At 35.6% G+C, this 14,621-nt stretch overlaps 3 protein-coding genes, 1 long non-coding RNA gene and 1 other non-coding gene across 6 annotated transcripts; 3 read left to right on the forward strand and 2 right to left on the reverse strand.

Moving 5' to 3' along the window:
* Window positions 1-585: 585 nt before the first annotated feature.
* On the reverse strand, window positions 586-2,525 carry LOC114714885 (cytochrome P450 71A1-like). The gene is made up of 2 exons (XM_028899671.1): window positions 1,677-2,525; window positions 586-1,230 (listed from the first exon to the last, which is right to left on the reverse strand). The coding sequence occupies exons 1-2, from the start codon at window positions 2,523-2,525 to the stop codon at window positions 586-588; spliced, it is 1,494 nt and encodes a 497-aa protein (XP_028755504.1).
* Window positions 2,526-4,695: 2,170 nt separating this feature from the next.
* On the forward strand, window positions 4,696-6,697 carry LOC114714876 (peptide-N4-(N-acetyl-beta-glucosaminyl)asparagine amidase A-like). The gene has a single exon (XM_028899659.1). It carries the CDS (start codon window positions 4,696-4,698, stop codon window positions 6,520-6,522), a length of 1,827 nt encoding a protein of 608 aa, XP_028755492.1. The 3' UTR covers window positions 6,523-6,697.
* Window positions 6,698-7,463: 766 nt separating this feature from the next.
* LOC114714880 (uncharacterized) lies at window positions 7,464-9,973 on the reverse strand. Its single transcript, XR_003737491.1, has 2 exons — window positions 9,438-9,973; window positions 7,464-7,621 (listed from the first exon to the last, which is right to left on the reverse strand). It is a non-coding gene; the product is annotated as an uncharacterized LOC114714880 (long non-coding RNA).
* A 60-nt stretch (window positions 9,974-10,033) lies between these two features.
* Window positions 10,034-10,105, forward strand: TRNAE-UUC (transfer RNA glutamic acid (anticodon UUC)). The gene has a single exon. It is a non-coding gene; the product is annotated as a tRNA-Glu (tRNA).
* A 697-nt stretch (window positions 10,106-10,802) lies between these two features.
* Window positions 10,803-14,452, forward strand: LOC114714877 (uroporphyrinogen decarboxylase 1, chloroplastic). 2 transcript variants are annotated; one of them, XM_028899660.1, is made up of 6 exons: window positions 10,803-10,985; window positions 11,086-11,231; window positions 12,000-12,382; window positions 12,480-12,764; window positions 13,382-13,617; window positions 14,086-14,452. In XM_028899660.1, the coding sequence occupies exons 1-6, from the start codon at window positions 10,966-10,968 to the stop codon at window positions 14,252-14,254; spliced, it is 1,239 nt and encodes a 412-aa protein (XP_028755493.1). In that variant the 5' UTR covers window positions 10,803-10,965; the 3' UTR covers window positions 14,255-14,452. The 2 variants fall into 2 exon arrangements, with proteins under 2 accessions (XP_028755493.1, XP_028755494.1); XM_028899661.1 differs by having other exon boundaries at window positions 10,803-10,977.
* Window positions 14,453-14,621: the final 169 nt, after the last annotated feature.

The following is a 14,621-nucleotide window of genomic DNA, read 5'->3' on the forward strand; positions in this document are numbered from 1 at the left end:
GCACTAGTAGTTAATTAGTTATGGTAGAATAAAGAGGGTTTAAAAGATAACCAGAAAATTTAAATTTATTTTTGAGCATTGTTGGAAAGATGATACTCACTCAATCCCCTTTTATAAGCAACATTGACTCTATCACTTAGATTTAAAAGTTAGTTAAAGACAATAAATAGGTAAAAATTAAAAGTTCTTTCTCCAAAATATCATTATTTATAAAAGAGAGAGAGAATGTAAATAGAGAGAGATGATAGTTTGAAAAATGAGATAATAAATATATTGGATATTAAAATAAGTAATTAATTAGGAAAAAAAATTATAAAAATTGCTATAAAAATTTAACACAACTTGTAAATACGAAGAGAGGATGATAGATGTTTAAGAGGGACGGAGGGAGTATGTAATTTCACGATATGAACTAATATTGACTAAATTTCTTAGTTTGTGGATTAGGTAACTGAGACTCAAAAAAATAAAATGGAGGGAAATATACACAAACGCACCAGAATTAATGTGCAATTTATTGCAGCAGCATGCATGCTACATAGAAAAGCTAAAACGATTAAGAGATAATTAAGATCATATCAAGATTTAGGGCAAAAGGGGTACATATGGAATTGGGTGAAGATGAAGAGAAAGCATCATGGAGGAAAGTAGGCCGTCTGTCTCATTCATATCTATGTCGTCCTTTCCGTTTTCATTATTATGAGCAGGCAGCTTCCAATCAAACCAATACAAGAGATTAACAAGTGTATACTCAATCGTTGCCACTGAAAATAAGATCCCAGGACAAATTCTTCTTCCAAAACCAAATGGTATTAATCCAAAGTCTTGGCTTTTGAAATCAACATCATTATTCTCAAATCTTTCTGGTATGAATTCTTCTGGTTTTTCCCAGAGATTAGGATCTCTCTGAATTGCCCATGCGTTGATAATTACACTTGTTTTTGGGGGAATATCGTAGCCTCCTAGTTTCACAGTGCTACTATTAGTTTGCCTTGGGAAAAGAAGAGGACCAGGTGGATGAAGTCTCGTAGCTTCCTTCACCACACATTTCAAGTAGCTCATTTGATTCACATCGTTTTCTTCTATTATTTTTCTTGATTTATTGTTCTTCCCTGCAATTCTTCGTACCTCTTCTTGTGCTTTCTTCATTTTCTCCGGATGTCTCATCAATTCTGCCATAGCCCATTCTACCATAGTTGCATTAGCTTCCAATCCCCCAATAATCATACCCTGTGGTTTTTCAAATGCATCATGTGTTAGCTCACTCACTCACACACACACACATTTACTACTCCTCTCTACAACTAAACAAATTAAATATATAGATAAAAATGTTGGTTAAGATTAAGCAAAAATAATAAATATGTAAGAGATATTTTTTTTCAGATATAAAAAGAATTAGTGAGAAAAAAATATGAGATATATATATAATTAATTAGGAGTAAAAATGAAAAAAAAAATCATTAAAATGTTGCTTATATATAGAACAGACTAAACTTATGTGAGAGAATGTTGCTTATGTATAGGACCAAAGAAAGTGTACTAGCCCTATTTCAAAGAGTGTAACTTACGGGACCATTATGTTTTATGATTAAATGTGTTCGTCTATTTGTGTGTTATATATATAGAGAGAGAAAGAGAGAGTACTATATACATATAGAGAGAGAGAGAAGTACTGTTATCAGTGTCTTGATGCTAGCTAGGGAGAGTCCAACGTCAGGCATATCATCGTCTTGTTGAAGTTGAACCAAAACATCTATGAAGTCCTTATTCTCAGTATTCTTTTTCCCACTCTTACGTTGTTCAATCTCGTGGTTGATGAAAGCGTCCATTTCTCTGAAATTGGCCTTCACTTTGGGAACAAGCCCTGTAACAAAATCCATCCACCACAATGACGGGAAGTAATCCCCAAAACTGAACTCCCTGAAATGAGTCAATATTTTCATGACTATCTCGTTAAAACCGTTACTTTTATCATCTAGTGTTTCATACTGCTTGCCAAAAACACATCTAAAATTTATGTTCCATGTGGTTGCACTAACCATCCTAACCAGATTCACTGCTACATTATTATTCTTCATGCAAGCTTCACGAATCTTGTTAACCATGTTTGAAACTTCCTCTTCTCTGATGAATTGAAAAGATCTCACCTTTTTCAAGCTTAGGAATTCAATAACAGAGATTTTCCTTTTGTATCTCCAATCTTCGCCGTAGGGTCCCAAACTCACGTCCTTGCCTCCATAGAAATAGATTTCTGGAACTGTCATTGAGGGACGATAAGAGAAAGCCAGGTCGTTGATTGTGACCATTTCTCTCACAAGGTTTGCAGAAGAAACCACCAGAGTTGGAATCTGACCAAATTGGAGCAACATAAGAGGGCCATACTTTTGTGAGAAAAATGTCAGAGAACGGTGAGAGAGCCCTCCTATCTGATGAAGATTGCCAATAATGGGTAATTTTGGAGGGCATGGAGGCAGATTCAGCTTATTGTTGCCTCTTCTAATTATGAGCTTAAACACAATCATGGTGAAGATGACGCACCATAATATAGAAAGGCATAGGCTTTGATTTAGTAATTCTACAGCCATTGATCTTTCCATGAATGAAAGAACAATGAGACTATGTTTCACTTTATATCAAAACGAAAGCACCCATCAGTATTTATATACAAGTTTAGGAAGGCTTCTATATTTTTTATTACAAGTCATAATAAATAAATTAGCATTAAATGCTCTTACGAATTACCAAGACTTGAAATTGCAAGTTTCGATACGCCTATCAATGACCAGCTCTTAATGTGATATTTCAATGGGTCTTTCAGTTTCAACTACTCCATTCAAACTAGTGTTCTAGACAATGGACTCAAGGAAAAAGTAATACACTGTCAAAAGTAATACATATATTAAAAAAGTACTTTTTTAAATATATCCTTATCTAATAATAACACAGCTCTAAAGCGGATTTTATAAAAAAGAACAGGGGAGTATCATATTCCAACAATTACAAACACACATGCACGTGTAATAATGAAATGCTTGCATGTGCCAATGTCCTTATGATGAATGATAAAATGATATTGAAACTTTTAGATAAATGGAAGGTTACAGTTTCGATCTCATTTGTAAGTAGATTGTTAATGTAATTAAAAAAAAAAAAAGCTGGTACACAAGTATAAAGCATGGCCACACAAAATTAGTGATAAACTTGACATTTTTGGCCCAAAAAATAGTTTAATTTAAAAATAATGACCTTTCGGTTCTTTTCAACCACTGTACAATGTGGTATAAGAAAGAATGAACCTTAAGGCTTTTCTTTTTTTTGGCACTCAAAATCATATCAACATTTGGAGCTTTCAAACACATGAAAACACTAAGAAAGGCGCAAGAGATCTAAACTTTTCAGCCATTGTATTTTTCAGAATAATCCATCTTGGAAACACAATCATCATCATTTTCATTTCGGTGATAATATTATTTAGTTATATATATAATATTCATTAATTTGGAATATTCCAGCTACTACAGGGTCTAAACAGGAAAAAAAAATTTTAATATGATTTTTCCTATAAAACAGAACAATCATCATGGTCTGTGCATATTCCGCCAATATGATCAATTTCTTCTTCTATAACGAATTAATTGAAAGGATCATTGCACCCTTAGCTTCTTTAACCCGGAAGTTGAACAATAGAAATTTTAATTTCTTATCTTTGTTTACTATTGGCCATTGAGTGCGATTGATTTCTCGTGGCCAACACACTGATTAGAGTGTGACACTTTGAGTGTGATTAACTACATCATGGTTAAATAATTAATTGAAGTTTATATTAATATATATTATAAGTGTACATGATCATGCTTATTTGGCTTGTAAGACATTATAGTGCGTTTTAAAAAATAGGTTGGAAACCTTGTACTCAAACTATCAAGCATGAACGTGACCTTCCAACAAGCTCATAACTAATTACTTTTGCTCTCGAAGTGTACTTATTTTTCATATAATTATCTTACATAAACTAGACTGTTTGCTAATTCCATGTGATATGGGTCAAAGTTAACATTTTATAATATTTGAAAAATGTCAATTCATCAAAATTTAAATTAAAATAATCAGTCCCAAAAAAAAAAAAAGACACTTCTATTTATATGTAAATAGGACCTTTTTGTTGTTGTTGTGCGTAGTCTAATCTCGAGTATAGATAGTACATTTGATACTTAATATAAGAGCTAATTAATTAATTTGAGTAGGTTAAGAAAGTTTATTAAGTTAGTTATTGGTAATAAATATGTGTTGTCTTCTCTAAAATACCCTTCATAATAATGTATACTAATTAAAACTATCATTTGATGGAATATTTAACATGTACAACTATTATAAGAACTATTTTGAAAAAATAAATAAATATAAGATACAAAATGAATCAATATATTATATTTAGAACCAAATCAAATTAGAAGTGAAACTATTATGGGATCGTATAATCCATTGATTTTGGTCATTAGATTTCTTATTTACCTTTTTCATTTAAAAAAGGAAACAAAAAGCAAAAGAAAATTGTACTCATGATTCTTATTTCTGTTGCAATGACTCTGGTTGACCTTGGATCCTATATAACAGGCCAACGAAGAATTTAGCTCAATGCAGAGCAACTTCCACGCAGCATAGAATCAATCATCTTGGTTTGTTACCACCGAGATGAACTTTTCTTTCCTATTTCTCTTCTTCTCCCTCTTCCTCTTCTGTTTTCAACACCCGAGTTCTGCAACTAGTCTTCACAAAATGAAGCATCTCAGGCCACATCTTCTTGCTCAGCTTGGATCTTCAACAAATGACACCTCACCAACTGAGTTCTTCGAGGTAACCAAACCCATTAAACTCCCTCCAACAAAGCCTTGTTCATACCATATACTTGAACACGATTTTGGCTTCACGTATGGAAAAACGCCTGTTTTTGCCAATTACAGTCCCCCCAAACATTGCCCTCTCAAGTGTTCCAAGATTGTTCTCGAGTGGAAGGCGACTTGTAAAGGAACTCAATTCGATCGTATTTTCGGTGTGTGGCTTGGTGGAGTTGAGCTGCTTCGAAGTTGTACGGCGGAGCCTAGGCCTACTGGGATTGTTTGGACTGTTAAAAAGGACATTACGAGGTACTATTCGTTGCTCATGGATGATCATCTTCTTGCTGTTTATTTGGGAAATATTGTTGATAATACTTACACTGGGGTCTACCATGTTGATATTTTCTTTCACTTTTATCCTGACTTGAAGAGTTTTAGTAGTGATGAACCAAAATCTGATGGAAGTTTAGCATTTGGGTATGACTTTCCAGCAGATGTAATATTACCCATCTCACGAAATCTTCCATTGAATGATGGGTTGTGGTTTGAAATTGTGAGTTCCAATGATACAGCTATGAAAGAGTTCAAAATCCCCCAGAATGCATATAGGGCTGTGTTAGAGGTCTACATTTCATATCATGAGAGAGATGAATTTTGGTACAATAATCCTCCAAATGAGTACATTGCTGCAAACAACCTTACTGATACACCTGGAAATGGACCATTCAGAGAGGTTTTGGTCACTCTTGATGATCAGATTATTGGTGGGGTTTGGCCTTTTACTGTGATTTACACAGGAGGGATACAGCCCTTATTGTGGAGACCAATGACTGGAATAGGTTCATTTGATCTTCCTTCTTACGATATTGAAATCACACCATTTTTGGGTATGATATTGGATGGAGATACCCACTCATTAGGGTTTAGGGTAACAAATGCTTTGAATGTCTGGTTCATAGATGCAAATCTGCACGTTTGGTTGGATAGAAAGAGCACAAAAACAGAAGGAGAACTTTCTAACCTCATTGTCAAGCCTCTGGTTGTATCCTCTGTTTCACGTTATAAAGGCTTGAATGGAAATTTTCAAACTAGTGCGAGGAGATCAATTTCATCAACTGGGTGGGTGAGATCTTCTTTTGGTAATATCACAACCAGTTTAGTTCAAAACTTCACTTTCACGAACTCCCTGGTGTTTGGGAAAAACGGGGGAATGGAGAGTGTCAGCCAAACAATCCTTTTCAATGACACTGTTGATGCTGAGATTCCATATTTTGCTGTCCATTTTGTTGATAAAACTGACAGAAAATTTTCCCTATCCTTCTACGTGGATGAACTGAATCAAAGAAACGAAACATTTTCATATGTTGCAAATGTCACATTGGGATTTGAAGAGAATAATGATTCTGGATTCTTAAGCAGCTCTCTCAAGAATCTGCAGAATGCTCACAGCATTGTGGCTGTGAAGAATGATACTTTGGTTCAAGCAATTGGTAGTACACAACAAGTATACAAGTACAAAAGCCATGAGTTTTGCTATTTCCGGAATGTGAGTAATTTAGGGTACTCTATTCTCTATGATAAAGTTGCATACTCATGCAACCAGAGAAGCAACTCTGATCTTGGTTCTGTTATCTTCAAGGAGCCTTTCTCCAAAGACAAGTCTGAACATGTGTTGAGTATGTAGTGTGTTTGATTCGAGCTTTGTATAGAGGCTTCCGTTGCTACGGCCTCATTTTCTATTTCTGTGTTGCATGGGAGTTACACTGAATGTTGTGTGCCCAAAAGTGCCCGACGCCACTAGTTTAATTGTTAACTGTGTATTGGGATCCCAAACAAGTTAAATTAATGTTATGAAACAAGTTAGTTTAGTGTTTTGAATTAGTCAAATGGTGGGACTTAAACCTCTTTTACGGTGGAAGTCACTTTTATAGTGTTACTTAAAAATGTATAGTTAAGTTTTTCTTTAATCATGGTAGATTTTTGAATTATGACGTATAATCTTTTCTACCACTGAGTTAAATTCTTTTATACTTTAATAAGTTCAATTCTGTTCTACCTTACTAGAATTAAAGAAAGCTTATGAAATTGTTTAGTTTTTTGGTTTTAAAAGCAGGAAGTTACAACATACTTTCTGTTGTTCAAGCTTCGCATGCTTTTGTTTTTGTGCCAAGTGATAGAAACTTTTTTAATTCAAAGTATTTTCTGTTCTACTTATTACCAAAAAAAAAAAAACATAATGACTACCTCGGATACAATGCCACATAGATCGCTCATTCACCCAACACGTGCCACCTATACCCCACATGGCATTCCAGCACAGAACATTTCGGTCTAACGTTGGTACAAACGATCAACACGGCCAATCTGTTAACTATGGGGGAATTGCACTGTCTTTGAAATTTCAGTGGGTACATTGCACTTTTCAAGAGTTCGGGATACCAACCGTCTTTGAGATGCTTCAGAGCCAAATTCACATCTTAACCCTAAATTAAATATCTTACTCTAATAATTGATTCGAGGAAATCGATAGAATTTAGTACCTAAGCTTAAGAAGGAGAAAGACACCGGAGAGTGGGAGAGTCCGAAATTGCGAAAAATAAGGACCAATTAAATGTCAGCTGGTGGCCCGTTTCGAAGCAGAAAAAAAATCCTGTGTGCCTCCAAATAATGATCAGATAGTAATTAGAAGTTAAGCATGCTTGAACATCTTCATGCTGAGCCAATGAAGGTATACAGCAACCACAACCATAGGCAGAGTCAACGGCACCAAGAAGCAGTAATACCTACAATAAGCCAAATACAGATCAGGAAAAGAAATTTTGTTTTTTTAAAAAAGAATTGTTTTGAGATTGATATTCAGTTGGGGGGGGGGGGGCTGGAACGGTGATAGCAGCATTATCGTCAACAGTAATGATGATCAAGTTATTAACAATAGTTATGATAACACTAGTAAAACATACAATTGAATAACCTATAACAGAAAAATAAATAAAATTCTCTAGAAATAATCAACCTGGAAGAGAATCACAAGAGACAGAGAGAAGTTATTTCCCACATATTATGACAGCTGAAAAACAATTCGTCAGGGTGAATTCAAGAACCACATGTCACCTTCAAAGGTATTTTTGGGAGCAGCAGGTCTCACTCAAGAAGGCACTTGACATAACCAAAATTTCGATCCAAGCATGAAAGATAACTGTATTGGTACACTGATACCCAAGGTGTATGTGTTTGGCACACTAATATCTAAGAAGCTTTGATGCATAATATGCCTATATTTTTACTAATACTTCATACTAGCCAAAAAACGATGAGAATCTTGTATCCTCAAACTCTTAGCTGTCTCAACTTCTCTTGAAGCTGTAACCTTTCTTTGATATATATACCTAAGAGATGGGAAGATATATAATACGTTTGCCAACCAATTCGTCATATTCTATAAAAGCTAAAAGACTTAAACTACATAGGTTGGCTGTAACTCCACACCAGAAGACAACCATTTCATTAGTTGGAAATGCTGCCCTGTTATTGGAGTCAAAGCATGTGATGTCACAAATCAAATTACCTGAAAAATCTACAATGTACATAAATGGTGGTGAATGAAATTTCAAACTGAACTCAAAATAGCAAGAGGCATCTCATCTCTGAGGACTAATCTGCTTTTATATGTATTGAGCTGTAACTCCATTGATTAGCTGCCTTTCATTTGTGAATCTTTTGTCATTCAGAATGGTTTCTGAAAATTGCATGACTAAGCGTTGATAAAAACAAATAGATCCCTATACTTCAATGGATAATTTAAATGGGATAACAAGTAGAACTGGCAGTTTTAACTCAAAATAACTGCATCAATCATGTTTTGACAAGCATAAACTAATAAATTATTTGATGATGAACAAGAACCCCATGTAGTCCCCCTTAACACATGTGATGGTACAAGCTCCCCACAATCACTTGGTCATTCCATGAGGATATACCCAGCATGTCTTGAGCTGATAACGCAGACCTGATTAGTAGTATGTTGGACACGAGGCTAAAAGACCTCAGACCAAACCAGCTATTTTGAAGGCACACCATCCTGAGGCTAGGAAGGAATTTCTACATTGATGAGCTCATTCCACACCCCACACCCCCCCACCCCCCCAAAAAAAAAAAAGAAAGACGAAGAAGGTGATAGAACCTCTTGACATTTCTATCGCACAGATGACTGACAGAAATTTAAAAAAGAAGTTAGAAGCATTTGCTTTATCTATCCTAGAAGATAACTTAGATATTTTCTACATTATCGCCCACAATTGACCCAAGTGCAATCCTCTCTTGCATCTACATACTTATAATGGCAAGGATAAAACTTTATCCATGTTATTTCATGTAATCAAAACGAAACAGACACAGTCAATATTGTCCTCTAGCATCTTGAATCATAAAAATTTATATCTAGTCCATCAATAGTAAAACAAGTTGAACATAGAAAGTTCAGTATGGAACACAATTCAGTGTTAAGGCCTTATGATTTATGCATGCATTGTTCCCCTTCAGAAATCAGTAAATAAGAAAACATAAATAAATAGACAGAACCTTCACATTATAATTGATTACCAGTCATTTTGCATAGCAGATATTAACGCTATATTTGAAGGCGGAAGAAGCTTGGAAATAATTGCAGCAAATAAGTAGGCAACAAAGAATATAGAGCCAAGTAATATGAAAATCCATCCCCAAAATGTATTCTCTCTAGATGAAATCATTCGACAGGACCTCCAACTCCAAGGAGAGCCGCTCACAGCCAAGGTACCCGTTTGGTTGGCTAAATTTTAGCACAGTAAATGAAAACCAGCCTCCTTTCCACCTGCTCGCGCGTTTAGTAGCTGAGGAATAACGCTTACTTCGAACGCAGAAGAGATCATTCCTGCCAAGGGCGGGGAAGAGCTAGGTCCAGAAAGGGAGAGGCAGATAAATTTACTGAACTATCATGATGAAGCAAAACAGATCGAGATAGAGGCGATTATCCTGTCGCCGAAGCAATGATTCCTCTTCTCCGACAACTCACCCTGTCATCGGCCACACGTGCCGCCCACAAAATCATCGCCCTCGTTCATTGGATTTCTACGCATCCAATTGAACTGGGCAACTTGATCTGGTAGAGAAATCATTAGTTTAGCTAACAAATAAATAACATACGAGCGGCTTATAATTCCGTTGTCGTCCAGCGGTTAGGATATCTGGCTTTCACCCAGGAGACCCGGGTTCGATTCCCGGCAACGGAACCAAACTTTTTTGATTTTGTCTTTGTCACAAGCGTTAATATATAAATAATAAAAAATTATGGAAAAATCACCCCAAAAAAAATTTTTTTAAATAAAAAATGTGTAAGCACTATAATACTCTCTCATCTTTAATACCCGGTTTTAATTATAAGAGCCAGACTAATTTAAGAAAATTAAAGAAGTAAGTTGAGTTAGTTATTTGTCTTAAATAGATATTGTCTTTCTTAAAATATCTTTGTTAATCAAGTGTATTGACTAGAATTATCATTGTTAGAAAGGCTACTTTAGAAAAAATATATATATAAATACGACGAACAAACTGAATTGGAGTCTTATATTCAAATCAAAATAAAAGTCAAATAGAGTCTTATATTAAGAACCGGAAGTAGTATAAAATTTATTTAACTAATTTGATTAAATTAAAAAAATTAGGTAAGTTAGTTAATTATAAAAAATATGACATATTTTTCTTAACAATTAAGTAAATTAATAAATATAAAAAATATATCTTATATTTAAAATCAAAATTAAATAATTAATTTTTATATCAAAGGACAGAAAGAGTATTAGTATTAATTTTGAAAACAAGTAAACGCCAACAATTGTAATAAATGGGTCTTTATGTATTTTTTAATTTCTTTCAAAGACTATCTCGATTTTCTATCCATCTCCTGGTGTTTCCCTGCTGCCTCTTGGGCCGTGGGTTTAGCCTTTGCTTCCAGTTGCAGGTCCCCACCACCAGTAGCTCGAGGAAGACGAAGACGAAGGCAAAGCTTTGAGGGATAAGAAATCTCACCAACAACGAATTTTTATCCTTAAAATATAAAATTAGGATTCCCTTTCGTCTCTTCCTACTCCAGATGAGTGCTTCCGTTAGCAGGCTAGTTCTTCCACTCTGTCTCTCCCCCTCTATCTCACTCTATCTTTCTATAGTTGGTAACTTCAATTTTAGTTCTGACTTTGGAATTTTCTTTGTACAGTGCTGTGGGTTGGAAGTCTTCTTCCTTGTTCGTGCAATCTGGCTTCAACTATGGTGGCTCCAATGTAATTTCAGTCCCTCCAAAAGCAAAATTGCCGCACGGAAAATTTTCCGTCACTTGTTCAACATCCTCGCCTTCTAATGATGGTACGGCCTATTGTCTATTCCTGAAACTTTTTTGAGCGTCAATAACGAATTAGGTTACTCTGCTTTTTGTTTCTGGCGTTGATTATGTCCTATTTTACTGAAAATGAAGTTGTTTTATCTGTTTTGGCATTGGCGGAGATTCGTTAGATATACGGTGAGAGTAACGCCATTACTGTCGATAAGGATTTTTAGTTTTGATAAAACAATAATACAGAAATGAAGTGAATTCATCAGAATTGATTATTAGGACAAAATGATATTTATGTCTGCACTGCATATGTGGCTCCATCAATTATTCGTGCCCCAAGATTCTCTTCTGTTTTTGACTATCGTTAAGGTATGAATATGTGTTTGCAGATGGTTATTGGAATGAAATTTGGTTGTATCATTGCAAATATGGTTAGAAGCCATCTGATTTCGTTTGGAAATTCGGACAGTTGATTGATTGAGTGTTTCATTGAGAGTGGCTTATAGGATCACTGCTAAGTGGCGTTAAAAAGAACTTTTAGTTAGTCTTACTACTCCATTATTTCTTAAATATGTTGTGTATTATTTCTTTGAAGGAAAAGGAGAGGTAGTATTGAGGGCACCGACTTGTATTTGTTCATTTTATTACTTCTATTGAGTAGGGTATGACGGTAATTTCCATGTTATTGATTTTATGTTGTATCTTGTGCAGACACAGGAAATTACATGTCTATGTAAACAGGTTTTCGTGATGATTGACTTTATGTTTTGTGTATCCTTTTGTTTTGTTTTCTTACTCAGATCCACTGTTAGTAAAGGCTGCCAGAGGAGATGCTGTTAGTCGTCCTCCAGCATGGATGATGCGCCAGGCAGGAAGGTACATGGCTGTTTACAGAAAGCTTGCTGAGAAATATCCATCCTTCCGACAGAGGTCAGAGACGACTGATCTCATTGTGGAAATTTCTTTGCAGCCTTGGAGAGCTTTCAGACCTGATGGGGTAATTATTTTCTCGGACATACTTACTCCTCTGCCTGCCTTTGGTGTCCCATTTGACATAGAAGAAGTGAGGGGACCTGTTATATCATCACCGATACGCTCTGAAGAGGATTTAAAATCCTTGCATCCAATTGATTTGGATAAACTTAGTTTTGTTGGAGAATCACTCAAGATATTACGCCAGGAGGTAAGTTTGTTGTCTCACCTCATTTTTAACATAACTACTCAGGTAAATCTGTTTTCCTAAGTTAACGTTTATTTTGTTTTCTCTATGGTTTATCTAGGTTGGTGGTCATGCTGCTGTTTTGGGTTTTGTGGGAGCACCTTGGACGATAGCTACATACATAGTGGAAGGGGGTACAACACGCACATATACAAAGATAAAGAGCATGTGCCATACAGAGCCACATGTATTGAGGACTCTTCTTTCTCATTTGACACAGGCAATAACAGAGTACATCATTTATCAAGTTCAGTCTGGAGCTCATTGCATACAAATATTTGATTCATGGGGTGGACAACTACCACCTGATATGTGGGAACGCTGGTCAAAGCCTTACATCAAAGAGGTGGCTTTGAAAACATACTCCTTTTTTGTTCTTTTCTTGTCTTTTCTTTTCTTTGCCCCAAATGTTTCATTTTCACCCTGCATTGTTTGATATTAATGCATATACTATGCTCATACTCATGTTAAAACAGGCTCATCTCCTTTATATTGTTGAGGAAACAAAATAGACCAATGGTCCATAGCTTGCAGAGCTTTTCATTATTACGGTTTCATGTTAAGTTAATTCTTACAGAGCTTGAAGACTCTTTGGACCGCTATTGGCTAGTTGGCCTGGTGAAGAAAACTATCAGAAGTTCAGAAATTATTTACTCTGTTGAAAGCTTGTGTATTAGCAGCTTTTAGTAACAAATTAAGTTCATAACTTACTTATATGCTGTTTGAATATTTTAGTTTTCAAATACCAAAGGACTAAATCCCAAACAAGAAGCCGCATTTTTCATATATTTATGTTGAATTCTATGACTAATATTCCTGTAATATTTTCCTAGTTATTTTCTTTATTGATAGTGCTAAAAAACTGTCAATGCTAGGTTAATTACTGTCTTGCCATTTCTTCCTTTTCTGCAATAGTTATTGTCTTGCCATTTTCTTCTTGTTTTTTTTCTTCCCAATTTCCAGATTGTTAATGTGGTGAAGGAAAAGTGCCCTAAGACCCCGCTTGTCCTATATATAAATGGTAATGGTGGCCTTCTTGAGCGTATGAAAGAAACTGGAGTTGATGTTATTGGTCTAGACTGGACAGTAGATATGGCCGATGGAAGAAGACGACTGGGTAGTGGAATAAGTGTGCAGGGAAATGTGGACCCTGCTTACTTGTTCTCCCCTCTTAGTGCTGTGACTGAAGAAATTCAGAGGTTTGTGACTTATACACTCTTAACTTTGGTTTTCTTTGTGCAATCAAGTATGATAGTCTTGCAAAGATTTAGATGCAATCTTCACCATTTCTGGGCTGTAGTCTTTCTTCTTATGAATTATGCTGGGGGACTGAACTCCACTTGATATACGCTCACAGTAGGATCACGGTACTGAAAATGGTTGTGTTGGTAGTGGCAATCAACAACTTAAAAACTGAAGTACCATTGATAAATCCGTTTATTTTTAATTTGACATGGATTTGTCGATTCAGTTGGATTGGGACCCTTGGAAGAAAGGCCATATTTTCTTTGATTGTTGACTTGAAATTGAAGTCATTGGATACTATACTAGCAGTTGTGTCCTGGTGACTAACAAATGACCAGAATCAATAAAACACTAATTTGATGGATCTTGAGTCTTTTTTCCCCATTTCATTGGATAATTAGACTGAAGGAAGTGTTTGTCAGGGTTGTAAGGTGTGCAGGGCCTCGACGACACATTCTTAATCTAGGGCATGGTGTTCTTGTTGGCACACCGGAAGAAGCGGTTGCACATTTCTTTGAAGTAGCAAGGAGCTTGGAGTTTGAAACACTGTTTAGAGATAAAGCTGCCGAAGAACCTAACCTTGTAGTGTGAGGACAAATCCTGCTTAAGTATCGCTAACGCCAGAGTTGCCACATGTTCAAAACTTACTTTAGCCAGCAAGTTCAAGCATTTTTGTAGAAAGGTCAAAGGGGCTGTACATTGTTGTGCCAGCTAACTTGATGATCTTATGGTTTTACTGTCGGCTATTCTATTATTGAATATATTGATGAGTTCTTTCCCATTGTTTAATTTCGGATCGTGCCCTTTCTATGTATCCATTGTCCGATATAGTTCTAATTAATCCAAGTTTAAGTCGTTAAGGAGCTTTGGCTTGCATGATCAAATTGCCTAGTAACTGGATATCTGCGGGTGCCGTCTATTTCACCTTGACTATCTCACACCTGTGAACTTTCATTTC

This window comes from Neltuma alba, unplaced genomic scaffold (assembly GCF_004799145.2).
Source record: "Neltuma alba isolate B1F8T4 unplaced genomic scaffold, ASM479914v2 tig00011547_pilon, whole genome shotgun sequence".
NCBI classification, from domain to species: Eukaryota; Viridiplantae; Streptophyta; class Magnoliopsida; order Fabales; family Fabaceae; genus Neltuma; species Neltuma alba.

Coding starts and splice junctions, on each gene's coding strand:
- LOC114714885 (XM_028899671.1), bottom strand. CDS start 2,525: ATGATTGTGTTTAAGCTCATAATTAGAAGAGGCAACAATAAGCTGAAT. Junction 1,231..1,676: donor GCATCAAGACACTGATAACA/GTACTTCTCTCT, acceptor GAAAAACCACAG/GGTATGATTATTGGGGGATT.
- LOC114714877 (XM_028899660.1), top strand. CDS start 10,966: ATGAGTGCTTCCGTTAGCAG. Junction 12,383..12,479: donor TCAAGATATTACGCCAGGAG/GTAAGTTTGTTG, acceptor TGGTTTATCTAG/GTTGGTGGTCATGCTGCTGT. Junction 12,765..13,381: donor CAAAGCCTTACATCAAAGAG/GTGGCTTTGAAA, acceptor CCCAATTTCCAG/ATTGTTAATGTGGTGAAGGA.
- LOC114714876 (XM_028899659.1), top strand. CDS start 4,696: ATGAACTTTTCTTTCCTATTTCTCTTCTTCTCCCTCTTCCTCTTCTGT.